Source organism: Lynx rufus, unplaced genomic scaffold, assembly GCF_022079265.1.
Source record: "Lynx rufus isolate CCGP_SWC_20201006 ecotype Redwood Valley unplaced genomic scaffold, mLynRuf1.p SCAF_23, whole genome shotgun sequence".
In the NCBI taxonomy this organism is placed as follows: Eukaryota; Metazoa; Chordata; class Mammalia; order Carnivora; family Felidae; genus Lynx; species Lynx rufus.
In genome coordinates, this window is record NW_025814838.1 from 1,468,356 (window position 1) to 1,495,860 (window position 27,505).

The 27,505-nt window shown below is 52.9% G+C and overlaps 2 protein-coding genes across 3 annotated transcripts in view; one reads left to right on the forward strand and one right to left on the reverse strand.

Annotated features, from left to right (window-relative positions):
* Nucleotides 1–2,469, forward strand: ZNF768 (zinc finger protein 768). The gene is made up of 2 exons (XM_047087578.1): nt 1–299; nt 591–2,469. Exons 1-2 carry the CDS (start codon nt 212–214, stop codon nt 2,165–2,167), a joined length of 1,665 nt encoding a protein of 554 aa, XP_046943534.1. The 5' UTR covers nt 1–211; the 3' UTR covers nt 2,168–2,469.
* Nucleotides 2,470–7,648: 5,179 nt separating this feature from the next.
* ITGAL (integrin subunit alpha L) overlaps nt 7,649–27,505 on the reverse strand; it is a 44,202-nt gene continuing 24,345 nt past the window's right edge. The window contains exons 17-31 of one of the 2 annotated variants that reach the window (XM_047087348.1): nt 27,337–27,488; nt 25,930–26,019; nt 22,628–22,681; nt 22,461–22,534; nt 21,980–22,121; nt 19,334–19,444; nt 18,932–19,011; nt 18,728–18,814; nt 17,121–17,196; nt 12,516–12,656; nt 12,224–12,280; nt 12,029–12,127; nt 11,519–11,614; nt 10,682–10,792; nt 7,649–9,035 (exon numbers count right to left, since the gene is read on the reverse strand). In XM_047087348.1, coding sequence (XP_046943304.1) covers nt 8,862–9,035; nt 10,682–10,792; nt 11,519–11,614; nt 12,029–12,127; nt 12,224–12,280; nt 12,516–12,656; nt 17,121–17,196; nt 18,728–18,814; nt 18,932–19,011; nt 19,334–19,444; nt 21,980–22,121; nt 22,461–22,534; nt 22,628–22,681; nt 25,930–26,019; nt 27,337–27,488 — 1,544 coding nt within the window. In that variant the 3' untranslated portion in view covers nt 7,649–8,861. Of the gene's footprint in view, nt 9,036–10,681; nt 10,793–11,518; nt 11,615–12,028; nt 12,128–12,223; nt 12,281–12,515; nt 12,657–17,120; nt 17,197–18,727; nt 18,815–18,931; nt 19,012–19,333; nt 19,445–21,979; nt 22,122–22,460; nt 22,535–22,627; nt 22,685–25,929; nt 26,020–27,336; nt 27,489–27,505 lie in introns of both variants that reach the window. The other variant, XM_047087347.1, reaches the window with a different exon arrangement.

Genomic DNA, 27,505 nt, shown 5'->3' on the forward strand with positions numbered 1-27,505 from the left:
GGTGGGGGCGGGGCCGCGGGTAGGGGAGGGGCCCGGCCGGCCGGAGAGGCCCAGGGTCAAGACGTCCGGCCTCAGGGGCCCGGGCTGGGCAGCCGGGTCCCCTGGGCGGCGCTGAACAGGCGGGCGGCGAGGGCCCGGGTCTCAGGGCACTCAGGCCTGGTCGCAGGATCGTCCGCCATCGCCGCCGCCGCAGCACTGGGAGCCGGCGGGGATGGAACGGGAGGCGTCGCCGTGGGGCCTCGAGCCCGGGGATGTGCAAAGTCCTGATGAACTGGGGAGCCCTGAAGGGTCCCTCAAAGGTGAGGGAGGGAACGCCTCTCCGGGGAGCGTGCCTGGGAGCGGGAGAGGGGGCTGTGGGCCGTGGGAGGGGTAGAGAGCCGTGGGCTTGGACACTTGGGACTTGGAGGAGGCGGGGGCGGGGACTGGATGTCCTGGGTCGGCTAAGGGGGAGGTGGGAATTTCAGCACTTGCTCAAGGGCCAGCGACCCTGCTGGAGGAGGAGGGAGAGGTTTGTGACAACTAGTGTTGGGACCAAATGACCTTCCAGGCCCCACGCAATATGGGTTTTCTGTAATTCTCTGATCCTGCAGGCAACGTGAGTGAGAATGAGGAAGAAGAAATGTCTCAACAAGAAGGCACTGGGGACTATGAGGTCGAAGAGATACCCTTTGGGCTTGAGCCCCAGAGCCCTGGGTTTGAGCCACAGAGCCCCGAGTTTGAGCCCCAAAGCCCCAGGTTTGAGCCTGAAAGCCCAGGTTTTGAGTCCCGAAGCCCTGGGTGTGTGCCCCCAAGCCCTGAATTTGCACCCAGAAGCCCTGAATCAGATTCTCAGAGCCCTGAGTTTGAGCCCCAAAGCCCTAGGTATGAGCCCCAAAGCCCTGGGTATGAACCCAAGAGCCCTGGATATGAACCCCGGAGCCCTGGGTATGAACCCAAGAGCCCTGGATATGAACCCCAGAGTCCTGGATATGCACCCCAGAGCCCAGGATATGAGCCCCAGAATCCTGAGTTCAAAACCCAAAGCCCTGAATTTGAAGCTCAAAGTTCCAAATTTCAGGAAGGTGCAGAGATGCTTCTGAATCCGGAGGAAAAGAATCCCTTGAGCATCCCCTTGGGAGTCCATCCCTTGGACTCCTTCACCCAGGGGTTTGGGGAGCAGCCCACAGGGGCCCTGCCCCTAGGGCCACCTTTTGAGATGCCCACAGGGGCCCTACTGGCTACACCCCAGTTTGAGATGCTCCAGAATCCCCTGGGCCTAACCGGGACCCTTCGGGGGCCAGGCCGGCGGGGTGGCCGGGCCAGGGGTGGGCAGGGCCCTCGGCCTAACATCTGTGGTATCTGTGGGAAGAGCTTTGGGCGGGGCTCCACCCTGATCCAGCACCAGCGCATCCATACGGGTGAGAAGCCCTATAAATGTGAGGTCTGTAGCAAGGCCTTCTCCCAGAGCTCTGACCTCATCAAACACCAGCGCACCCACACGGGCGAGCGGCCCTACAAGTGTCCCCGTTGCGGCAAGGCCTTCGCTGACAGCTCTTACCTGCTTCGCCACCAGCGCACCCACTCTGGTCAGAAGCCCTACAAGTGCCCGCACTGTGGCAAGGCCTTCGGTGACAGCTCCTACCTCCTGCGGCACCAGCGCACCCACAGCCACGAGCGGCCCTACAGCTGCCCCGAGTGCGGCAAGTGCTACAGCCAGAACTCTTCCCTGCGCAGTCACCAGAGGGTGCACACCGGGCAAAGGCCCTTCAGCTGTGGCATCTGTGGCAAGAGCTTCTCGCAGCGCTCGGCACTTATCCCCCACGCCCGCAGCCACGCTCGTGAGAAGCCCTTCAAGTGCCCTGAGTGCGGCAAGCGCTTCGGCCAGAGCTCTGTGCTGGCCATCCATGCCCGCACCCACCTTCCAGGCCGCACCTACAGCTGCCCCGACTGCGGCAAGACCTTCAACCGCTCCTCCACGCTGATTCAGCACCAGCGCTCCCACACGGGCGAGCGGCCCTACAGGTGCGCCGTGTGCGGCAAGGGCTTCTGCCGCTCTTCCACGCTGCTGCAGCATCACCGGGTCCACAGCGGGGAGCGGCCCTACAAGTGCGATGACTGTGGAAAGGCCTTCTCGCAGAGCTCCGACCTCATCCGCCACCAGCGGACCCACGCAGCTGGCCGCCGCTGACCTGGGACCCCTCCGGGGGTGGGGAGGCAGTGGGCTGAAGAGAAGGGGACAGGAAGCTAGAGAAACCTTTAGAAGGAATGGTGGAAAAGCTGGAGGAGGTTGGAGGAGTGGAGGGCCAGGGTGGAGGAAGTCACGAGCCCTGGAGACTTATGGGAAACGGGCTATGGAGAAGGGTTGGAGAGAGGCCAAGCAGGCGGTGGGAGGCTCTGGGAGAGATCCAGAAAAGAGGTCAGCAGAGATCTGGCCTCGGCAGCAGCATGCCCCTTGGTGGGTGCCTGGCTTGGCGAAGCGCTAGGCAGGGAGGGGGGAGGGGGGAGGGTTACTTAGAGCGGGGTAGCTTAGATTGGTAGCTACTGAGACCCTCGTTGAGTCAGGAAGGGGTGAGGGTAAGTGGGGTGGGGAGTGGGACCCTGGGATGGGGCCTGGGCCTCGGTGCAAACCCCAGCCTCCCTTGTCTTCCTCAGGCTTTGGAGCCCCTGAATTTGAGTTCAATAAAAACCTTTATGTGGTAAAAGAGACTTGTCCTTAAAATGTGTGTATGGACAGTGCCCTGGGCAGTGGGAGACACTCGGTGGCAACTATACAGTGAAAGCCATAGGGCCTTGTTTGGGAAGTGCTTTTATGTTCCATGTGTCACGAGAATCTTATAATCCGATGCCCCACAGACATGACCTTCCCATATCTTCCCAGGTTCATGTCTCCTGCTTTGAATCCTGCACACGGAGGGGGCTCAGTGTGGGAGGTGCGAGAAAGCCTTCAACTTTGTGGGATATCCCTCTTACCAGAGGGTCTGGTCTGTCCTTGGACCAGAGAACAGACCCTGTTCTCGTATCCAGGCCTAGAGCCTGGGTTCCATCTCCATCGCTCTCTCCTCTCCCCAGCGGGAACCTCTAACCTTCACTTTGGGCGGACCCTGAGTCACCAGAACTGCAGGGAGTGTGTGCAGTTCCGACCCCACCTGTAGGGGGCACGTGTGGGACCAAGCGTGAGGATTGGACAAGTCTAGCCTTTAAAACCCACCCACCTGGGGCACCTGGCTGGCTCAGTCAAGTGTCGGACTCTGGATTTGGCTCAGTTCATGATCTCGCGGTTTGTGAGATAGAGTGTCGGGCTCTGAGCTGACAGTGTGGAGCCTGCTTGCGATTCTCTCCCTCTTTCTCACTCTGCCACTCCCCTGCCCTCTCTCTCTCAAAATAAATAAACTGAAAAAAAAAAAAAGACCCACTCCCCAAGCTGTGCCTGATTTGCTACAGCTCTGCCTGTTTTGGGGAACCCCTAGACCTATTGGGGTCACCTTGCTCCCACCCCACCTTTAGCCTACTTTTCTTTCCTAAGCCTCAGCCCTCCTAACACTTGGCTCTTAGGAAAGGATGAGGAGTTGGTGCTGTGGGTGAGCCTGGGAGCTCCTGGGGCGTGGCCTGCCTTTACCTTAGTTGAGTAGGACAGGCTCTTTCATTCTTTTTTCACGCATGAGGAAAATGAGTTTGCAGAGCTGCTCAAAGTCACTGCATGGATAAGAGGCAGTGAGACATTCAGACCACGTCTGCCTGGCTCCATCGGCCCCCGGTGGCTCGGCCACGTAGGCAGGTGAGGAATGCTCGCTCTATGAGGGCTCTCGGGCCTCAGAATCCTCACCTCACCCCCAGCCCCACGCCCGTCTATAGGGCCTTACAACTTGTCAGAAGCAAGTAACTTCTCTAAGCACATTTCAGTTCAGCGTCTCATGTTCTCCAAGGTTTAGGAGACTTAGAGATTATGTGGTTCAATGCAGTTTGGTTGTGTTTAGTGTTTTTTTTTAAAGTTTTAGTTTTGGAAGTGGGACATTATTTTTCAAGTAACATCTCTTGGTCTTTTAAAGACCTTTGTAAACTTTAGGCACATTCTTGTACAGACATCCTACCACACAGAACTTCAAATATTAAATGAAATATCCCACCTCCCCCATTTGATAGACTTCATATATGTACCTATATGCGTTAAATAGAACTGCATTTGACCACCTGACATACTACATTTATAGACATTTGTTTTAACATTTATCCCAGTTATACAATTTAATTTTGGAGTTGATTTTCTTTTTCAACTCCCAAACGTGTTTGTGGGCCACTGAAAGCTGGGAGGCCCCGGGCACGGTTCATTGATAAAGTAGCCTATATGCTATTTCCAGAACTTTAATATATTAAAGCAGATCAAATGACAGGGGGAGACTCAGCTGCTCCGCCCCTACCCCTCTCTTCCCCGTGAGAGCTCCTGAGGTACCTTCAGATCCCAGGTGGGGCAGGCCAAGCCCAGAAAGGGCACGCATCGTTCCCAAGGTCACGGTGGAGAACTAGGACTCCAATACTAGGTCGTTTGACCTGCAGTCCAGTGAGCCGCTTTCACCACATCATCCTGTACAACTGAACTATATTTTAATGTTTATTTATTTATTTTGAGAGAGAGAGCGAGCATGCATGAGCAGGGGAGGAGCATAGAGAGCGGGAGAGAGAGAGAATCCCAAGCAGGCTCAGCACTGTCAGGGCAGAGCCCAAAGCGGGGCTTGATCCAATGAACTGAATGGTGAGATCGTGACCTGGAGCTGAAATCAAGAGTCGGATGCTTAACCGACTGAGCCAGCCAGGCGCCCCTAAACCATGTTTTAAAAAGTAATCTCGGGGTGCCTGGGTGGCTCAGTTGGTTAAGCGGCCGACTTCGGCTCGGGTCATGATCTCGCGGTCCATGAGTTCGAGCCCCGCGTCAGGCTCTGGGCTGATGGCTCGGAGCCTGGAGCCTGTTTCAGATCCTGTGTCTCCCTCTCTCTGACCCTCCCCCGTTCATGCTCTGTCTCTCTCTGTCTCAAAAATAAATAAACGTTAAAAAAATTTTTTTAAAAAGTAATCTCTACGTCCAGTATGGAGCTTGAACTCCCAACTCCAAGATCAAGAGCCGTGTGCCCACCAACGGAGCCAGCCAGGCGCCCCGCAACGAAACCATTCGTATCTACCACCTTTATCAAGCACTTAGGTGCTAGCAACAGCTTGCCAGTATTATTTCGCGTTCACAACAGCTCTGAGGTCTATGCAGCTATGATTCCCATTTTACAGATGAAGAAATGAGTCCCAGAGAGGTTAGGTACTTGCCCTGCGTGGCTTAGTTACAAAGCAGCAGCGCCTGGACTCCAACCTAGGTCTGACGAGGTTTTGACTCTTTTCCCAAGGAGACCAAGATGTTACTTTCTCACTTTGTGCCATGAGTATAGTGTTTTCTAGAGGCGGCATGACATGTGATAACATGTGTCATCATTCTGACAGCTTGCGGGGAACGTGGGCTCGGGTGTCCTTATGTTTTTACATTTTTCTCCCTTTTAATTTCTTAAAAAATTTTTTTTTAACATTTATTTATTTTTGAGAGAGAGAGAGAGACAGAGCATGAGTGGGGGAGGGGCAGAGAGAGAGGGAGACACAGAGTCCGAAGCAGGCTCCAGGCTCTGAGCTGTCAGCACAGAGCCTGACGCGGGGCTCGAACTCACAGACTGTGAGATCATGACCTGAAGTCGGACGCTTAACCGACTAAGCCACCCAGGCGCCCCTCTCCATTTTAATTTCTAATCGGATAAACACCGATAGATATAACCCATATAAACAAAAGCTCTTTGGGGATCTTTAATTTTTAAGAGTATAAAAGGGTTCTGAGACCAAAACACGTGAGGGCCACTGAATCAAACGCTTACTTGTGCCAGCCTTGGTAAGGGGTCAGTGTTGGTCACACATGTGAGTGAAGACTGAATCCTGCCTTTTAGAACCTCCTAGTCTTGAGAGAGGAGCCCACACAATCAGCGTTATGTGTTCCAATGAGGTATGTAAAGTGGAGATTAAATGGGTCATTTTGTCCAGGAGCTGAGGGGATGAAAAAAGCTGTGAAGTGCTTCGAAGTAGGAAGATTTTATTTGTTTTATTTTTTACTTTTTAAAAACATTTTATCTATTTTATTTTTATTTTTTTAAACATTTATTCATTTTTTGATAGAGACAGAGCACGAGTGGGGGAGGGGAAGAGAGAGAGGGAGACACAGAGTCCGAAGCGGGCTCCAGGCTCCGAACGGACAGCACAGAGCCCAACGCGGGGCTCGAATCCACGGACCGTGAGATCACGACGCAAGCTGAAGTCGGGCGCTCAACTGACTGAGCCACCCAGGCGCCCCTAAAAATATTTTACTTTTAAGTAATCTCTACACCCAACATGGGGCTCGAACTCACAACACCAAAATCAAGAGTTGCATGCTCTACCGACTGAGCCAGTCAGGCTCAGTAGGATTTTAAAGAATAGAGAAGAGGTGGGACTGGGCAAGGGGAACAGCATGTGCAAAGGCACAGAGGCAGGGAAGGACACATAGGTATTTGAGGACAGGAGCTGTTAAGCAAGTTGGGATATAGATTCCTGGGCATGACGAGGGCAGGTCTGTTCCTGACATGAACCTCCCAGATTTTCTTGTTTCCAACCTTAGTGAAAATATTTACCTGTTGTTTGTGTGTCACAGAGTATCACTGAGGTGAGAGGATCCTCTCCATCACTCTCTAACCTGCTATCCTGCTTTTCTTCACAACACCCTCACCACCTGGAATCACGTCTCTACTTTATTTTAATTTTTTACATTTATTTTTGATAGACACAGAGAGACAGAGCACAAGTGGGGGAGGGGCAGAGAGAGGGAGACACAGAATCCGAAGCAGGCCCCAGGCTCCGAGCTGTCAGCTGAGAGCCCGACGCGGGGCTTGAACCCACAAACCGTGAGATCATGACCTGAGGTCGGACGCCCAACCGACTGAGCCACCCAGGCGCCCCACATTTCTACCTTATAACTGTTTTCCCAGCGGGGCGATGCTTCCTGAGGGCAGGGACTTCTCCCTGGTTTTCATCACCAGGCCCTCAGGGCACAGAACGGGGCCTGACACAAAGCTCTCAAGAATCAGTAGAAGCCGGTAGGCTTCTCGAGACCTAGAGATAATCTCATGTCTTTTTAGCAGTTTTGCCTTCCCTGGGACACGGGCCTCACTTCTTCCTTTCTCAGGTCTTCCCTATGAGGAACCATGGGGCTGGACCAGAAGGGTGCTGACGAAGCTGAAGAGGCAGGCAGGCTTTGAAAGACTGCTCTGGGCCTTGTGGGCTCAAGAAAGTTCGCTTACTCTCCTGCAGGCAGAAGGGAGCCATCAAAGGTCACTGCTTGGAAGGCCAAATGTTGCTTCTCAGCTCCCATTGTTGGACCCAGAGCTGGCTTCAGAATTACTCCGTATTCCGCCCCACCCCACCCCCGCGCCCCCATCCTACTGACCACAAGAGGGCAGCAGTGATGAGCCCCCATCCCTCCAAATGCTGCGGGCCTCGGGGTCAGGCTCTACCAATTGTTGCTTAAAAAAAAACAAGACAAAACCAGGGAGGGCCTATTCTCACACCTAAATGAATTGTCAGGGCCAGAATGTGCACCGGCATGAATCGCACAATTGGACAGATTTTCACATTTATTGGGTACACATATGCAGGCACCGTGAGCCAGGTGGACAGCCGTGGCCTGCTCCCTTGAGCTCACAGCCTCCCAGTGGGGGCCGCAGCGGGGTGGGATGGAGTCCTGGTGGGGGCTGGGAGCAAGGAGGCAGGAGCCTGGGGAAGACCTTGAAGGGTGGAGACGCCAGGGGCCCATCCGAAACGCTTTCTCGATCTTTTCACAGGCGCTAGGTTCAGTGAAATTGTGCAAGCGCCTACTGGGTCTGGCTCTGTGATGTCACCAAGGGATCCCAAGGTGAACATGACAGGTATGGTCCCTACCCTCTCGGAGTTCGATGTTTAATTTGAGAGACAAATATTAAGTAACAGTGAGATCTGTACTGTGAGGGGCAAATGTAACACGGGAACCCACCTGGGTAGGGGTTGGGGGCGGCCCTGAGGCAGTTGTACGCGAGCTGAGATCTGAAGGCTGAGAGAGTCAGCCAGGAAAAGGGCTGCGGAGGAATGTTCCAGGCAGAGGGAGCAGTCTGGGTGAAGGCGGTGAGACAGGAAGGAGCCTGGCTAGCGAGAAAGGCTGGTGTAATTGGAGCTTAGAAAGGGAGGCGGGGAGTCTCTGGAGGAGGCCAGGAAGGCAACAGGGGCCCAATTCTGCACGGGCATGTTAAGGCTATTTCGCAGATCGTGGAAGGCGTATTAAGGAACTTGGTCTGTAGCCAAAGAGCAGGGGGTTTGCAGCGGCCATGTAGTGACACAGATCGGATTTGCTCTCTGGCTTTGCTCTCTGGCGGCAGACTGGAAAGCTGACCGGACTCCAGGCAGGGGAGAGTGAAGGACGAGGTTCTGGGAGTCTGAGGCCTCTGGGGACGTCCAAGGGCAGGTGGGTGTGAGGGCCGGGAGGGTCACTAGGTCCTGAGATGACAGTTTTTCCAAATTTAGATCAGACAGTCTCTTCCAGGGGAGGATACTAAGAAGGGCTGGGGGAAGCCAGGACCAGCCGAGAATTACAAGGCCTCGCCTCCGCAGCCTTCCTGGCCCATCCCTCACCATGAACCTGCAAAGCAGGCCGGCAGGAGTGAGCTCCACGTGCAAGACAGCGAAACTGGGGCCTAGGTGGGGGCAGTGACTTGCCCGAGGACACGCAGTGAAACACAGGTAGAGGCAGAGTGGTACCAGGCCTCCCGAGTCCAGACCTGGGCCCTCTGCATCGGGCCTGGGCCTCAGTCTTTGTCATTTCCATCCTGGGTCTCCTCCTCCTGGAGGGGCTCCAGGCAGCCCGGATCCCCACCCTCTTCCTTGGGCTCTGGTTGTCCAGAGTCTTCTCTAGGGATTCCATTCGAAGCTTCTACGGTAGCCTCCATCTTCTCCTTCAGATTCCGTTTGAAGAAGCCGAGCTGCAGGAAGACAAAAATTGAGTGAGCCACGGTCCCCGGAACACTCTGGACGAGTCAGCCTCGGCAAAACATGAAAGCACCCTTAATGTTAATGAGTCACACATGCCACGGACGTGCGGTATCTGCCCCAGGGACAGGACGAGGGTCTCTGCCACACCCAGCTCCTGGCAATATGTTAAAAAGCTGTACGTTTAATAGTGCGTTCTTTAGGCTCATCAAAATGTCATGGAGCAATATTTTAGGTGGGCGATTTGACCATATCCAGTGATACTATTAGTGAGAGCCTGCTCTCTGTTGAAAGGTCAAAACATATATGTTCTTTGGCTCAGCCATTCCAGCTCCAGGAATTAATTTTTTTTTAATGTTTGTTTATTTTGAGACAGAGAGAGAGAGAAAGCATGAGTGGGGTAGGGGAGGAGCAGAGAGAGGGGAGGGAGAGAGAATCCCAAGCAGGCTCTGTGCCATCAGTGCAAAGCCCGACGAGGGGCTCCATCATATGAACCATGAGATCATGACCTGAGCCGAAATCAAGAGTCAGACATTTGGGGCGCCTGGGTGGCTCAGTCGGTTAAGCGGCTGACTTCGACTCAGGTCATGATCTCACGGCTTGTGAGTTCAAGCCCCGTGTCGGGCTCCGTGCTGACAGCTCGGAGTCTGGAGCCTGCTTCGGATTCTGTGTGTGTGTGTGTGTGTGTGTGTGTGTGTGTGTGTCTCTCTCTCTCTCTGCCCCTCCCCCGCTCATGCTCTGTCTCTCTCACTCTCAAAAATAAATAAACGTTTAAAAAAATTTTTTAAATAATAATAATAAACATTAAAAAATTAAAAAAAAAAAAAAAGGTGGGGCATCCAGACAGCAGCAAACCAGCCAAGTGAAAAAGCAAGAGGCAGATCTGATTGTGCAACACACACAGAGACATCAGGATATAATATCCAGTGGGAAATATAAGCTCCCAAGCAGTATATATGGTATTATTCCATTTGTGTTTTCTACACATATACATAGACGCTGACTTCTCTCTTTTTCTCTTTCACGCTCATACATATACGTATGTTTAAACAACAAAATTAGACCCTGGAAGAATAGAAGCAAAATGGTTGCTAATGACACCCCTCTGCGGGGTGCAACAGGGAGAAATTGATTTTCTGTGTTGTTTTCTGGAGTATTTGAGGTTTTCATGTGGAACAGCTGCCCTCCGGCACTATTCACCTGCCTGCTCCTTCTTCAAATCCCAACTCAAATGCCTCCTCTCCTGGGAGGGCTTCCCGGACTCCCCCAGCCTAAGTGAGGCTTCAGCACCCAGGCCCCTGAGTGGGGCCCTTAGCAGGTGTGTTCCTGTCTGCCTCCCCCGTTAGACCGTGAGCTCCCCGAAGGCAATGTCTGTGGTACGTGCCCCTGTGTCCCACTGCCTGGCCCGTGATACGTGGGAAAACCCTCCTTCCCTAGGTACCCAGTCCTGGCTCTGCCAGTGCCTAGTGGAGGCTGGGGGAAAGTCTCACTTGCTCTTTGGGCCTCAGGAGTCCTAACTACAGAAGGAGGGAGTAGGCTGAGGACGCTTTTAGCTTTAACGCTCCCTGATCTTGGTATTTTCTGCCCTTTCCCTAGCCTGGCTGTCTCAGTCATGCCCATTACTCCCAGAAGCTCCCACCTTGTAGAGTACCCCGAGAATCACCAGGAACAACAATAGTCCCCCAGTGCTGCTCAGCACGTAGACGTAGAGCATGTCCTTCTCATATACGATGTCCACCTTCATGATGACCTGGAGGAGGGGGGGAAAGGGGACCGTAGGAAGAAGGCTTTTCCACCTTTAATATTCTTGTGAAGGGCTAGGCCTTAGCAACTTCTGGTCAGGGTTGCTTCCTGACACTACCAGGCTCTGGCCCAGACACTTCCCTCCAGCGTGCACCCCTGTGCGGCCACCGGAGCGAACTGGCGAACTTGCACATGACCCACCTTCAGTCCTTAAATGCCTTCCCTTCGTCCCAGGACAAAATGCCAGAATCTCAGCTCAGCATGCAAAGCCTCCAGAATCCGGCTTATGCTCACCTTGTTAGGCGCAGCGTCCCTTCTGCTGCTCTGAGCTTCCTGCTCTCCAACCTGCCTCGCCCACCCGCTCAACTGGGTGGCCTGGGCCCCGCGCTCGCGACCCACGCTGCTCGGAGCGCTTTCCCATCATGCGCAGAGTGGGTATGGGGTGGGTACCCTGGCTGAGCTGCCCGCAAGTTGACCTCCGCCCGACACATCTCAGACAGGTGACCTCGGGGGCTGCTTGGCCACCAGTGGTGGTGGGGAGCCCCGGGCATCCACCAAGGCCCTCGCCAAGGCTGACGGCTCTGATGGCCGGGAAGCTCTTCCCTGTGCCGAGCCCGGACCTCCCACGTGGCTGTCCCCCTTCTGGCTCTAGCTCTTCTAGCTCGACCCTGGGGCTCCTCAGATGCCCCTGCTGACCTCTGCTGCCGGGGCTTCTGAGGAGGCAGAGACATACCTGGGCCACGGAGGCACTGTCGTCATACAGGTGGAAGTGCTTGCTGCTGTTGAAGGAGATGGAGAGAGAGCTACAGAGGCTGAGCATGGAGGAGGCCTGTGGGAGGGTGGGGGAGGGGTCAGGCCAGGGAGAACAAGGGCCGGGACCCACCGACGTCCGCACCCCACCTCGACTCAGCGTGGAGAAGCTGAGGAGCACGGGACCCAGTGGGGTGCGCCACGGCCACCGTGCTGTCTACCGTAGCGTCCTCACGGACCGCTCCCCGCGGCTGGAAGGAAAGTTTTCCTACGGAGAACCCAGAAGAACCATCCGCAGGCCCGTGAACACAGCCCGGCGAGTTTCAAACAAATCATGGTTCTCTTTCATCCACCACTATGTAAATATCAGGGCTTTTCATCAAGGTAGTAAAGAAAAAGGCAGGAAGACCAGGTGGTGAGGAAGCCCACCCTCGAGCCGTCGAGGTCCCCCCACACCCCCTGGACCATGGCGTCTGCGGCCAGCGGGTGCTACCTTGATCTCCTCCACCAGCTCCATTGTCCCGATCACTTGGACGAGGATCTCCTGCTTGAACGTAAGTGGGCAGCGGAACTTGGCTTCGGGCAAACAAGGCTGCCAGGAATAGAGAGAGCAGCGGTCAGAGAGGCCCGTCTTCCCACCTACACTCTGCCGGCCCCGGCCCCAACCTCTGAGCCCGTGCCCCTGTACCTCAGCCACAGTGGGCAGCGTCTCCGGATCCTCACGGTGGCAGGTCACAGAAGGATCCTAGGAATGGTCTTCAGTTAGTCCAGAGCAGAGAGAGGACGCCGGCCCCTTAAGAACCTGGCTTCCTGCCCCCCCCCCCCCGCCCCCGCCCTCCCCCAGCCTCCTGGGGTGTGGCATCTCCCACAGTTCAGTCCCACTGGCTCTTGGTGGATTCAGAACTCACTGAGCCCAATGGGATTCGTCCACCCTCACACCCTACACATCCGTCCCCCGTTAGGAGCTCCCCGCCACAGACCTGGGTGTGTTGCCCTCCTCTGGGCAGGATCTGCACAGTCCACTCGTGTTTGATGGGCCCCTTGCTGTGTGACTCTGGTACCCCGACCAAGGCCTCCAGGGGGGGCACGTTGTGGTCATAGGCAGAAGGCTGAATCCTCACCTAGGACAGAGGACGAGGGGCTGCAGAGCCCTAAATGCCAGCCGCCCCCCAACTGCCACTCCAGATGCCATTCTCACGGGCTGAGCCCTGAGAGGCCATGCTCTGTCGGGCTTCACCCGGCCCCTGTCCTCAAAGCCTTACAGCGTGGGCTACGGGTGCCTCCGTGCTTTCTCCCGCGGGGCAGACCCTTGCACATCCAGCAACGTACTGCTCCAATATCATTTTTGAAGGTCTGGCTGATCCCCTCAGCGGCAGGGCGGCTCCCCCCTGTGTGTATCTCCACTAGACTGCGTGCTTCCTGAGGGCAGCAGCTGTGGCTCATTTCGCTTGCAATTCCCTGCTGCTTGACACCCTACCTAGCATAGCAGGCCTCCAAAAAAGTCATTTTTTGAATGAATGACATTTAACAAGGATAGATGCAAAAATTATTTGCACGATGCGGGTTGGAAAGCCTCCTTTTGCCAAGGGCCTTGGTTTAAGAAACATTTCCTGAGTACCTTTTATATGAAAGAGCCGGGGTGCCTGGGTGGCTCAGGCGGTTAAGCGTCTGACTCTTGGTTTTGGCTCAGGTCGTGATTCTGTGGCTCATGGGATCGAGCCCCATGTCAGGCTCCACTGCACAGTACAGAGTCTGCTTGGGATTCTCTCCCCTCTCTCTCTGCCCCTCCCCAACTCGTGCTCTCTTTCTCTCTCTCTCAAAATCAATAGACAAACTTAAAAAAAAAAAAAGAAAGAGCTATCTGTGCTAAGGCTGGAAGACCCAGATATGGACAAGAAAGTGACACAGAAATAGCACCAGTGAACGTCCCAGGGAGGTCAAGCAGGGAATCAGATGTCCAGTTTGAGAGGTTCTATCATTTATTCACTCAACAAACATTTGTGGACACTTGAAAAATATCAGTCAAATTAAATTGAAAAGGCCTAATGTCAGAGGCAGCGTTTGAATTTAACTGTGAAAGGTAGAGAGGAGTCAAACGGATAAAGACAGAGAAGGGCATCCAAAGAGAGAAAATGTAGCAGTTAGGGCAGCACCAGGGGAGTATGATGCGGCTGGAGGTGCGGTGCCTGGGGACAGAGATAGGAGGTACGTCTGGAAAGGAGACTCGGGGTGAGACAGTGTGCCCGGAAGGCCTAAGGGCGAGAGATCAGGGGACCCTCGGCTAGGCAATGGGGAGTCATGGCAGGCAGCTGAGGGGGGGCGGGTGGCTCCAGGGAGACTCACTCACTGCAGGCCCAGAATGGAAAGGAGTGGGAAAGGCAGGCTGAGGTCCACGCTGGGAGCCTGTGCCAACAGTCCAGTTGCAAGAAGACGAGGATCTGAGTCCGAGCAGTAGCGGGGGCAAAAGAGAGAAGAGAATACAGAACGGAAGCTGAAGAGGCAGGGGCCCCAGGCACAGAGGAGGGAGAAATTCCCCCAGGCTTGGAAGTTTTGCTTGAGGAAAAGGGTGCCTTCGAGGGATTCTCAGCAAACCGGAGGTGATGCTGGCTTAGGAGAAAATGATACATTCGGTTTAGAACATGTTAAGACAAAGCATCAAGAGGAACCACTGCTCTCCTAGGTGTATATCCAAGAGTTTATGAAACACGTCTGCATCAAAACTTGTACAGGAACGTTCAAGCAGCGTTGTCTGTAATAGCCAAAAAGTGGAAGCCACCCAGATATCCACCGGGTGATGCGTGGATAAATCAAACGCGGCCTACCTTGCCATGGAATATTATCTGGCAATAAAAATGAATGAAATACTGACACACGCTCCAATGTGGATGAACCTCGAAAACACTCTGCTAACTGAAAGAAGCCAGTCACCAAAGACCACATAATGGGGGCGCCTGGGTGGCTCAGTCGGTTAAGCAACTGACTTCAGCTCAGGTCATGATCTCACGGTTCGTGGGTTCGAGCCCCGTGTCGGGCTCTGTGCTGACAGCTCAGAGCCTGGAGCGGGCTTCAGATTCTGTGTCTCCCTCTCTCTCTGTCCCTCCCCTGCTCGTGCTCTGTCTCTCAAAAATAAACAAACGTTAAGAAAAATTAAAAAAAAAAAAAAAAGACCACATACTGTATGATTCCTCCTCCACATACTACCCAGAACAGGCCAATCTATGGGCAGAGACTAAAGTTATGGTTGCTGGGAGCTGGGGGAGCGTGGGGGGAAGAGTGACTGCAAAAGGGGACAGGGCATCTTTCTGGAAAAAGGAAAATCTTCTAAAATTATACAGTGGTGTTAATAGTAGAGCTGGCATTTTAGCCTAGGCTGGGACTCCAGAGGCTGGAACTGGCGCGCTCTATCTATCGCCTTCCTTGGATGACAGTGATGACGACAATGCCGACAGCAACCACGGTTGACTGGTCCCTCGTGGGTCAAGGGCTACGCAGGACACTTCACAAGCCTTTTCTTATTTGCTCCTTATAACGACCCCATACAGTAGATGCTATTAGTGTCCCCATTTTACAGATTGAAAACCTGACACTCAGAGAGGTTAAGTAAACTGCCCAAGGCCACACAGCTTTACATGGCAGAGCTTCAGAAAGACTTCAGGTCTGGCTGAGGCCTATGCTCCTAACCAGCCAGGGGAGAGGGAGACCATGAGGAAGAAGACCCCGTGGCCCAGCTGTCAAGCTCTCACTGGATTGCCATGCCTGTCCAGTTTACTATAAACCTGAGCTGACCTCCTGGTGGCAAAAAGGGCCTAATGGGACAGCTTCAGGCAAGAGAGAAGGATCCCCGGGGTGCCTGGGTGGTTCAGACGATTAAGCCTCTGACTTTGGCTCAGGTCACGATCTCATAGTTTGTGAGTTTGAGCCCACATCGGGCTCTCTGCTGTCAGTGCAGTCTGCCTGGGATTCTCTATCTCTCCGCCCCTCTCCCACACTCTCTCCTTCTCTCTCAAAAATAAACAAACAGTAAGAAAAAAAGAGGGAGTGATCACCAACGTCCCATGTCATGTTGGGTTGTAGTTAAAACAGAGACCGTTAGGGGCTTTGGCAAGAGTGCCAAGAGGGGCTGCGTGGTGGGTCAGGCGTCAGGGAGCCAAATGCAGAGTTTAAGATGCTGAGGGTGGTGAGGTGGACAGAGGCATCTGGCCCCGACACAGAGATAAATGGGGTGTGTGTATGTGTGAGGGGAGCTCAAAGGGCTTGAGATGGCTCCCTGTGGAATGGCACAAGAATGGAAGCAGGTTTCCACAGTAGCTTGGGAATGTCAAGGCCACAGCCCAACACCTGCCTCAGCTATTAACAACCTCCACTTCCTGGGCATCACGCCAAGCACTCCATGAGGAGTAAGCAACCCACTTAAACCTCACGACACCTGGAAGTTCTCGTTCCAAACGCCATTTGTCACAGCGGGGAACAGAGGCATGGATAGTCAAGCCCTTGGCCCAAGGTCACACAGAGCTCGAGTGGTAGAGTTGGGGTTTGGATCCAAGCCTGTCCAAGTCTTTCCCACTATTCTGGTGGTAAAAGGACTGGTCTGCCAACCTCCGTAGGGAACCCAGAGCCATCCCGCTGAGCAACACTAGAAACCAACTCAACTGGCCATTCTCAATGCAAACGGGCATCTGACCTCCCTGAGGGCCACGCTCCTCCGTTGTCATATCCAGGTGACATGACTTCAGCCTCTGTTCTAAGGGGGCTACCTGCCTGGGGTCCCTTTCCTGCTGGGTTCCTGCTCCAGCCTGCCCTGATACCAGTGCGGCCTTGGGTGAGACAGTTTCTCTTTGGGGCCTCAGTTTCCTCCCCAGAAAAACAAGAATGCTCTTGGCTTGGTCAATGCCTACTCCTCCTTAGAGTCCTTGAGCTTTAGACTCAGCGGCTGGCCTCCCTCTTCTTTGTTACCACAACAAAGATGTTATCACGGCACCAATCACATGGCGTGAGAAGCGACACATCGTTAACTTACGAGGTTAAACACAGGGATTTGGGCATTCAAACATGTGCTCGAATCTGACCTTTCCTCCTTATGAGCTGTGTAACCTGGCAAGTTACTTGACCTCTCTGTGCTGTGGATTTCTCATCCGTAAAATGCGAGTGGCAACGCCTCTACCTCACGGGTTGGTGGAAGATCACAGGGGGGTCGCACATATAAAGCACCAGGCCCAGAACTTGGGTTGGGTGAGCGGTCAGGGGCTCCGATTTACTTATGGCTGCCCCAGCACCTAGCAAAGTATCTAAACTAGAACAGTGGCTCATTAAACGGGGGAATGAGAAACTAGGTTCTCTCTCAGAGCGCTTCTCCCAAGTGCTGCGATCCCACAGACCATCCGTCCGGGTGGCGGCGGAAAGGAGCTGCTGAGTGTGTCGCTACCGGAAGCGTGTGAGGCTCTACCGGAAGGATCACGGGATGAGGTGGAGGGCGCTGGGTTTGCTGAGGATGGGGCCGTGTCCCGCTGGTCTCTGCAGCCTCGGTCCCCAGGGTGGGGCTGACAAATGTGTGGCCCAGAAGGGCCTTTTCACACGGGGGCTCCTACCTCGTAGATGTGTTTGGCATGGCGGATCTTGGGACCCTTGGGGGTGAAGTTGACATACAGTGTGGAGTTTTCCTGGCTGTGGAGAGAGAAGAGCAGAAGTAGAAAGTGGAGATGTCGACAGCCCCGTTTCCAGAAAAGCAGGGGCCCCGGGCCAGGGGAAGCCTCTGCGCTACCAGGCCCTGGGCTAGCGCTCTCATAGGCATGACCCCCCGTGACCCTTCCGGCATTCTGCTGTTTCCCTTGGGAAAGTAAGGCTGGTGGGAGGGGTCAGTCTGTTGCCCCGCGTCCTGAGGCAGCGGGACGGGGCCGGAACCCAGGTGGATGTGCCTTTGGAGCTGCATTCTCCCTGCTCCATGGGGTTCCCCGCCCCCCTTGAGGGTCTCCACTGTCCTCTGGGTTCTTCATCTCCTGCATAACAGCACAGCCTCTGGCTTCCTCTCCACCCCATCCTTCCAGGGACCTTCTTACGTCACTGTCTGATCCTGCCACCCACCTACTCAGAATCTGCCACTGGCTCCCTGCTGCCCACGAGGGTCGGGTCCAAAGCCCCCCATGTCCAGGCCTGCCCACTTTCCAGCCTGCCTGCTCACCAGGCCCCACGCATACCTGCCGTCCCCTGAGCCTGCACACTCCCTACTCCTCAAATCCACCCCACTGCTTGCTGCTTCCTTTGCCTGGGCTCTTCTTCCTGCTGGACCATCCTTCCTCCTCCTTGGCCCTTATCTGATCCCCTCATTCTCCAGACTCCAGTTCAAGCCCCTACCTCCTCCATGAACCCTTCCATCTCTCCTCAACCCACATCATCTTTCCTGGCTCTAATTTCACACGACACTTCAGACAGTATCATTGTGTTTGGCATTTATGTTCAAAGCACCAGAGACGTTGGCTCGGTCACTGTCCCTGTCCTTCTCACTGAGCCAACCTGAGAAAGTTCCTCTGCTTTTCTGGCTTCGTCCTCTTTTCTGTAAATGAGAAAATCCAACTAGTGATCCCCATGGGTCACTCCTGTCATATATAACCTCCTGAGACTCACTGACTCTGTGTGCATACGAGCTTGGCCTCTCCTACCGGACTAGAAGTTCTCTGTGGGCAAGAGCCACTGTGAACACCTTGTCCTAATCTCTTCCAGCATGTCTGACCCCCCAGGATGGGAGGGCATCCAGCACAGGGTTTTGGAGTTGGACAGACCCAAGTTCAGAGGGTTCATCAGTGCTTCCTAGCTGTACGCCTCTGGATGAGCTCCTCCCTTCTCTGATGATCCTGTTTGTTCAACAGTAAAGTGGAGAGAGGCGTGGCTGCCTCATGACACGTTGAAAGTGTTGAAAGCTTAGTGGGGGGGGAGCCCCAGCTGCACAGCACAGCCGGCACAGCATCTGACATAAGGTCAGCACTCGCTGTGCCTTTTCTCCCATCAGTAAACCGCTGATCTGACTCAGAACTCTTAAAGGGCCTCCACTCTTGTGGGTGTTGAAAACCGTCAGGGTTGTGGCTGGAATCAGTTCTAATTACTCCTGGCGGGGGGGCCCTAGAGAAGGAGAGGGCTTTGAGGGAGGGCCCTGGGAGGCTGAGGCGGGGAGGACAGCGCTGGCCGGCTGCTCAGGACTTACTCCTTGGTGAGGATGTTGATGGGGTACAGGACTGGGATGCTGGTGGTGGCAGAGTTGTCCTCCAAGAGGTCTGACTCCTCATTGTCACTGTGTTGGGGCGAGGCAGAGGGCAGTGTTAGGAAAAGGGCTTGGCCAGGGCCAGGCGGCAGTCTGAGAGCGAGCGGGGCAGGTACGCTGGCGGGGGTCCGGCGGGGGCCTGCTCACCAGTTCACACTGGCGTGCAGCTCGACAAAGTCCCCCCAGGAGCTGTTCAGCAGCTTGTGGAACATCACCTGGATGGCAACCTGGCAGGGGAGGAGAGGGGAATGAAGCACCTCACGGCCCCCATGCCCAACTGCTGTAATAATAGAGACCACTGTTACCCCTGAAAATGGTGCTTTATCCCCATTGCACAGATGAAGATACAAAGTTCCAAACGGTTAAGTCACGTGTGTAAGGTCATTCGTAACCCAACCCCAGGTTTGTCTGATTCCAAAGTCCAGGCTGTTATTCCCATTGGGGTTGGACCTGGGGTGAGTCCGTCTTTACCATCACCTGCACCTTTCCCTCCTCACATGAGCTCACAGCCCCTTGGTGGCTTGGTTCTTGGGGGCCTGAAGCACTCACCAAAGTGCCCGCTTTAAAGATCGGAGAGCTCACGTTGCAAGAGAGGGTCCTGGTCAGAAGCTTGGATTCCTGAGGAAGCTCCTCGCAGCTCACAGGTATCTGGCTGTGGGGCTGCATGTGAGAAAAGAAAGAACAAACTGAGTGGGCCAGGCCACCAACCCTCTGGGCCCACGGTCCCCAGCGGTGTCCCTACCAGGGCACATTCTCAGAGAGGTGGGGCCAAAGTTTAGTTCAAAGATGTTCACTGCACCAGTATTTGTAATCATGAAAAACTAGAAGTGATCAAATAGTTCAAAGAGATAGGAATGGTTCCGTGTGTTGCACAATCACAGGAGAGGATACAGTGAGATTGTTAAAACGGTACTACATCCACACTGTCAGCAACCATTTTTATTTATTTATTTTTTAAATGTTTATTTATTTTGAGAGAGAGAGAGAGAGAGAGAGAGAGAGAGGAAGGGGCAGAGAGAGAGGCAGAGAGAATCTCCGCACCGGCAGCACAGAGTCCGACACGGGGCTCCAATTCACGAACCGTGGGATCACGACCCAAGCGGAAATCGAGAGTCAGACACTTAACCAGCTGAGCCCCCCAGGTGCCCCGTCGGCAACCTTTTTAAAAATGAGCTCGCTCCTGGGCTAAGCAGCGTAAAACCAGTCATCTTCATCATCTGTGAGGACAGATTTCAGCCTCAGATTGGGAATGGAATTAGACAGGGAAATAGAGATTTGGGGAAGTTCAGTGACTTCCCCAAGTCCCACCACAGGGCAGAAATCTAGAAGAAATCTGAACACAGGTCTGTCTGACTCCAGATCTCAAGTTTTTAATCACTCTACTAGATGACCCTTCCGGAAGCATTTAATGTGTCTGTATAAAGAATAATTCAAATGTCCAACAGATGACCGGATAAACAAAATATGGTCTATCCATACAATGGAATATTGTTCAGTCTTAAAAAGAAAGGAAATTCACCCATGTTTTCACATGGATGAAACTCACAAGCACTATGCTAAGCGAAGAAGACAGACACAAAAGGACAACACCATATGATTCCACTTCCGTGAAAAATGAGAACAGGCAAATTCATAGAAACGGAAAGTAGATTAAAGGTTACCAGGGACAGGGAGTGGGAAGGGGGAATTATTGCTTAACAGGTCTACAGCTTCTGTTTGAGATGATAGAAAAGTTCTGCAAACAGATGATGGTTGCACAACATTGTGAATGTACCTAATGCCACTGACTCGTATACTTAAAAAGGCTTAAGATGGTACATTTTCTATTACATATATTTTACCACAGTAATTTTTTTTAAACATGGAGGAAAAATAACCATATGGAAAACAAAATGCCAATTAGTTAAAACAAATATAGAGTGAATAAATATACAATGTAATTTGTACCTACGTGTATAGATACATAGAAGAATAAACATCGAAATATTAAAAGTAGTAAGTGCTGAGTTAGAATAGGTGATTGTTTTCTCTAAACTGCTGTGTGGTTTCCAACCTTCTGTGGTGATCATGTATTATTTCTATGATAATAATTTAAAAAATAAAATTGTGCTTAAAACAAGTTAAAAAAAAATTTTTTTTTTCAACGTTTATTTATTTTTGGGACAGAGAGAGACAGAGCATGAACGGGGGAGGGGCAGAGAGAGAGGGAGACACAGAATCGGAAACAGGCTCCAGGCTCCGAGCCATCAGCCCAGAGCCTGACGCGGGGCTCGAACTCACGGACCGCGAGATCGTGACCTGGCTGAAGTCAGACGCTTAACCGACTGCGCCACCCAGGCGCCCCAAGTTAAAAAAATTTTTAAGTTTATTTATTTATTTTGAGAGAGACAGAGACAGTGCGAGTGGGGGAGGGGCAGAGAAAAGGGAGAGAGAGAATCCCAAGCAGGCTCCAAACTGCCAGCACAGAGTGCGTCACGGGGTTTGAACTCACGAACCTGTGAGGTCATGCCCTGAGCCAAAACCAAGAGTCAGGTGCTTAACCACTGAGCCACCCAGATGCCCCTAAAACAACTTTTAAATACAGGCCAAGAGGTGCCTGGGTGGCTCAGTCGGTTAAGTTCCTGACTCTTGGTTTCAGCTGAGGTCATGACATCATGGTTCATAAGATCGAGCCCCGAGTCAGGCTCTGTGCTGACAGTGTGGAACCTGCTTGGGATTCCCTCTCTCCCTCTCTCTGCCGCTCCCCCGCTGTGTTCTCTCTCTTAAAATAAATAAATAAACATTAAAATAAAATAAAATAAAATAAAATAAAATAAAATAAAAATAAAACGATCCAGGCCATCCTGCAAAAACACTTTGGTCACCTTTAGGAGGGAAGGACTTTGAGTTTACTGTATCTATGCACACCTTCTTGGTCACCAGATCCACGAGCCTGTGTCACACTCTCCATTCCATGTGACCCCCTCACTAACCCTGCGGGTGTCCCCAGCCTCACTGGTGGTGGAATCTGAGGCCCACAGAGGGTGAACCTTGTGTCACAGGCACACAGCTGGAGGGTGGTCATCAGGCTGAAAAGTTGGATGTGTCCCTAAACATTCTGCAGGCCAGCTTTGGCCTCTCTTTAGGCTGTCTTGTCTGCCCGCCCGAGGCTCCTTGAGGGGAGCAGAAGCTGCAGGGACCAGTGTGGGTGCTCACCTCGAGTATCTCTACTTTGCGGAAGGAGAGTCCCTGGGGGAAGCTCAGGTTGAGCTGGACCCAGTAGGCATCTTCTCTCAAGTTACTCAGCATCAGCTCTACGGAGAGGCTGGCAGAGGGCGTCAGACGTAGGACTCTGGATCTGGGGGCAAGACCAGAGAAAAGTTACAGGGGCCAAGGTGAAGGAAGCAGGGTCACAGGCAGGGGCTTTCAGAACGCAGGGATCTGCTAGGCTAGAAAAAACGAATACACAAAAACCAGCTCTTGTGCACAGGCTTTAAGTGGTGTGACCTTGTCTAATCCTGCCAGGAGTGCACCAGGCACGTGAATTTCTCAGAGAGGGGGCTAAGCCCCAGAGGACAGATCTAGTGAGTACAGATGGGGGTCTTCTGACTCGGAGCCCCCTATCCTTTCTGGCACATGAGCTGCCTCAGGAAAACACCAGGTGGAACAGGAGGGTCCGGGGGGTTGGAAGCCTCACCTTGCAGGGGAGAAGGACAGCTTCAGGTTCGCCTCACACTCCTTGTCCTCCCCGCAGTTCTTCTCAAAAGGGATCTGAAAGGCCAAGAAGAAAGACTAGGACGCTCAGGCCCCAGACCCATTGGGGAGGGACCCTGGCCTCTCCGGCTGCCCCTTGTCCCTGCTTACCTCCTTGGTCTCTGCATGTGGTAAGGGTCTCAGGATGGGCTGAATGTCCTGGCCCTGCTGAGCATGAAGTGGTGGGAGGGCCGGGAGATAAGACAGGTTAGTTGAGGCAGCAGAACTCTTGGAGGAGGGCTGGAAGGAGGGCTCAGGGCTTGGGGCTCAGCTGGGTTGGCTTGGCTGGCCCCTCCTAGGAGCCAACGCCTGCCCAGGGGGACCTCACCCTTCTGACTCGGCCCAAGGCCACCCTGTGCAGCCCTCGGGCAGCAGCTCCTTGAGGAAAGCTGAGGCTCAGGGTGTCCGTTCTCCTGAACAGGAGATCTTGGCCTTGACACAGCAGCTCCAAAGCTCCTCCCAGCCCATCTCCTTCCCTGGGCTAGCCTGCCTATGACTAGCTCTTACTGTGCTTCTCCTCTGCGAACCCCATCTCCCTGCTGAAAAGTTCCATCTCTTCTCAGATCAAGGCCAGTTTTCCCCAACATTTCCAGGGCTTCTGCTCTGGGCCAGGCCCTGTTATGGGCACCAGGTATACACCAAAGGACAAAACAGACACACTGCACTGCTGTGCCCCCAGTCTGGTGGGAGAAATGACGTGGTATCTTCAAGTGTTTGATGGGACAGATACAGGTATATTCAGAGCATGTAGAAGCGAATCCTACCCCTGACATGGGGATCGGGGAAGCTTCCTGAAGAAACAGATCTCAACTGAAATCTAAAGGATGGGCAGGAGAGAGCCAGACGAAGAGAATGGAGAGGGGCAAGAATGGACGGCCCCACACAAAGGCACAAGGCAGGAGGTTGAGCCTGCGCACGTGACAAGATGATGCTCAGACGAGCCGCTGTGCTGTGTGTCGGGGGCAGGAGATGGAAGCAGGGTCTAGGTTCCCCTGGGCCTTGCAAGCCACGATCGAAAGTTGGGACTTTATCCTGAGGGTAATGGGGTCATAGAAGTGTTTATGAGGTACAAGCTGAATGCTCTAGAAAGACTCCAGCCTCCACTTGCAGGCCACCCGCCAAATAACCACCAGACTCCTGAGTCCGGCAGCCTCTGCTGACTGCTCCCACCCACGCTCAACACAGATTCCTGCTACCCACTAGACTGCAGCCAGTCCCCAAATGGGCATTCTGGGTCTCTGTCTTGCTCAGTTGTCCTTCTACCAGAAGCTAAGCCCACCTCTGCATTTCCCTTGAACGTACCACTGTACCTTTCCTTATGCTGTTCCTTTTGCCTCTCCTCAATCCACCTACCCAAAAGGCTACTCATTCTGAAAGATCCAGAAACAATGACGCTCCCCCCAGGAAGCCTTTCTTGTCAACTCTGGGCTCAGGTCTCTTTTTTACCCTGAGTTCCTACTCCACACAGCTTGGCTTAAAAAAAAATTGGGGCGCCTGGGTGGTGCAGTTGGTTAAGCGTCAGGCTCTTGATCTCGGCTCGGGTCATGATCTCATAGATCATGAGTTCAAGCCCCGCAACAACTGTGGGCCGATGGTGTGAAATCTGCTTGGCATTCTGTCTCTCCTTCTCTCTGCTTGTGCTCGAGTTCTCTCGCTTGCTCTCTCAAAATATGTAACTTAAAAAAAATTAGTGTCAACGGCAGAGACTGCTGGCTGTCTCCATACATCCTTCCTCACTATCTGCCCTTAAAATAGAGCCTCCACTTTTTATCTGGTCATATGGCCACCTGGACAGGAGACTCTGTTTCTCCGTCTCCCTTGCAGTTAGGTGTGGCCATATGACCAATTTCTGACCAATGAGATGTAAATGAAAGCATCATGTGGATTTCCAGGAACTAGTCTTTTTTTGTTTATTTTTGAGAGAGAGAGAGAGAGAGAGAGAGCGCGAGCACGAGTGGGGGAGAAACAGAGAGAAAGAGGGAGACAAAGAATCGAAATAGGCTCCAGGCTCCGAGCTGTCAGCACAGAGCCTGATGTGGGGCTCGAACCCACGAACCACGAGGTTATGACCTGAGTTGAAGTCAGACACTTAACCGACTGAGCCACCCAGGCGCCCCTCAGGAACTAGACTTAAAGGGAAGGGGTGTGCTCTTCTACCCTTTCTAGTGAGCCGTGCTCCCAACACCCACAAGCTCAGGCATCTTTACTGCCTGTGCTCACACTACGCCATCTTGCTGAATGCCCACCCCCCTTCTCTAGCTGGGGACGTTAAGGATCCCGTCTTGTGGGAAGACTTTCCTTATCCCCCAAACATGTGGCGTGAGATTGTACCGCCACCCTGTATCTAACTTTACCACAGCCTTATCACAGCATGTTGTAACTGTCTGTTGACTCGTCCGGCCTCCAGAGCAGACTGCGAACCCCTTCCGGGGAGGGACCATGTTTTGTCTACTCCAGTGGAGCTAGTGCCCCGAAGAGGGCTTAGCACAGGCAGGTGCTCAAGCAACTTCCCTTAAGTGCATGCTGAGCGTCTGGTGGGCGGGGGCTTTAATTTTGGTGAGCATGTCACCGTCCTCATCAGATCTCAGGAGAGTGAGCGCGCGTGGGGGAGCGCTCGGTGCATGCTGCCAAAAGCCACGAGAAAGAGTGCACTTAGCAGCCACCGCGCTCCAGCTCTGAAGAGGCCTCATAAGGTTGGGACTTCTTTTACAGATGGGGACACAGTCCCAGAGAGGGATGGAACCTGCTCGTATGTGCTCATGCCAGGAAAAACCAATCCACATCCTCAGGCTGGGGGGCCCAGGCTCTTTCCACCAGACCCTGCTGCCTTCAGACAGAAGCTAAACCACTGAGTGTCAAGGATTTGAGGACATGAGATCTGGCTTTGGCCCCGGGTAGGGAGTACGTGGTCCGGCAGATGAGGGTAGATACTGTGTTCCTCTTCTTTGACACCATGACGACACCCCAATTTGGCTTTGAGGTTACTACCTGCTCTCAACTGGATATGCTCGGGTGGGAAGGCGGATCAGGGCGCCCTGTCTTCCCACGAGTAAGGCTAGGCAGGGTGCCGTGTCCCCCCTCGAGTGTACACTTTGAGCAGTGCTAGGGGCCTGGTGAGGTGTAAAGCTGACGCTTGGCAGGGACCTGGAGCAGATTCACCGAAGGGGCCGTGCCTTGAAGAGTCATCCATTATCCCTTCCCCTCAAGAGCCCCTGGCGCCTCCACCCTGGCTCCCTTTCTTCCCAGTCTTGAATGGCCAAATACAAGCTCCCATACGTTCCCTTCCTGCTGAAGTGAGCTGTATTTGGTTTCTATTACTCAAAACCAAAGACTCCTCTATGATACAGTCTTGCTAAACTGAAATTGTCCTCTCCCCAGTTTCCTATCAATTCCCCTAAGTAATCTCTTCTTACCAGCCATTGGTCCCTTGGTGTCCCTTCTTCTTCCCGGAGAGAGAAATTTAGGGAGACATTGATGGGAGAGATGAGGTCTTGAATGCACACCTGAGGGTGATGAGAATACCACCTGTGTTGTGAGTTTAACCTTCCAGTTAAATGCTCACCTTGCCCATTCTTTACAAATGATGAGATTCCAGTATCTGGTGTTTATAAAGTCCGGGGTCACTTCTCAGCACGAGTGTCACCCTCAGCCCCAATTCCCATGGCAGACACCACTAACCAACCACCCCACTTTTCCCACTGAGTTCTGACCAAAGCCCCTGAATCTCTGCCAGGCCGCTCTAGGCAGCCATTATCGAAGTATGCACTAGAAAAGAATATTCTAGAATAACCAGAATATCCTAGTTCCTCAAGAACAGAGCTGGGGATTGGCCTTTTATGTTATTACTGGTCCCTCACAGTGGCACTTTGTAGGCACTCAAATCATCTTCACCTGAATTCTTACCAACCCGAAGATGTAGGCATTATTATTCCCACATTAGAGATGAGGAGAATGAGTTCAAAAGAGATGACCCAAGTTTCCTAAGGACTAGCACTAGGAAGTGAGCCCAAGTCCGTCCAATTCCCAAGCCTAAGGTCTTCCCATCATAACATACTGCTTCTTCTCTGAAAGATTTGTGTTGAAAATTTCCAAATCTTTGGGTAGGTGGGGGGTGCAAGGAAGCAGAAAAGAACTGAGTGGAGCTATGAACGAGCTGAGAAAGTGAGCTCAGAATTGTTGACACTGGGCGATGGGTATTTGGGGGTTCATTAAGCTATTTTTTTCCTGCTTTTATAGATTTGAAACTTCCCACAACAAAAAATTGAAAACCAATTTCAAAATCTTATACACCAATCCCACACTCAGTCTCTTATGAAATATTTAAAAGACTGGAAGAATTTACCACCATCCCTACTTCACACAGGACTGTTAGAAGCAAACAGAATTTGGGTATTATGGCTGTTGTTCAAATGATATTAAAAAAAACCTTTTTCTGTGATGGATGTTAGCAATAAATGACCATGTACCTGGGAAATAAGGATGCACACGTGACTGAATATTCTGCAGCTATTAAAATAATTACGAAAAGCCAGGTAGCAGCATTGATATATGATGGGTGGAAAAAGGGGAAAAAATGGGAAGTATTTTACAATGGTAATTATGTTGAAAACACCGATGTACATAGATTAAGGACTAGAGAAAATATGCAACGGTATTATTACCACTATTACACAGTAGAGGAAATGATAGTATAGAGAGATCCAAGAGACCTGTGACCCCATGGGACGTGACCGAGCTGTGCCTTGCACCCAGTGTCTCCTGTCACTGCAGTCAGTTCTGCCGCCCCCTCACTTCGCACAGCAGCTCTATGGCTCCCTTACCGGGAAGTGGAACCAGAACTTGATGCAGGACTCGTCTTGGGTGACCTCTGTGTTCCTGCTGAGTTCACGTCTACCTCCTGGGAACAGCCCCCGGCTTCTGGTCCGATGGCCATCCAGCTGCAGAGTGTAAGTGAGGGTGGCAACCAGGTGCCCTGGGCAGGGTGAAAAG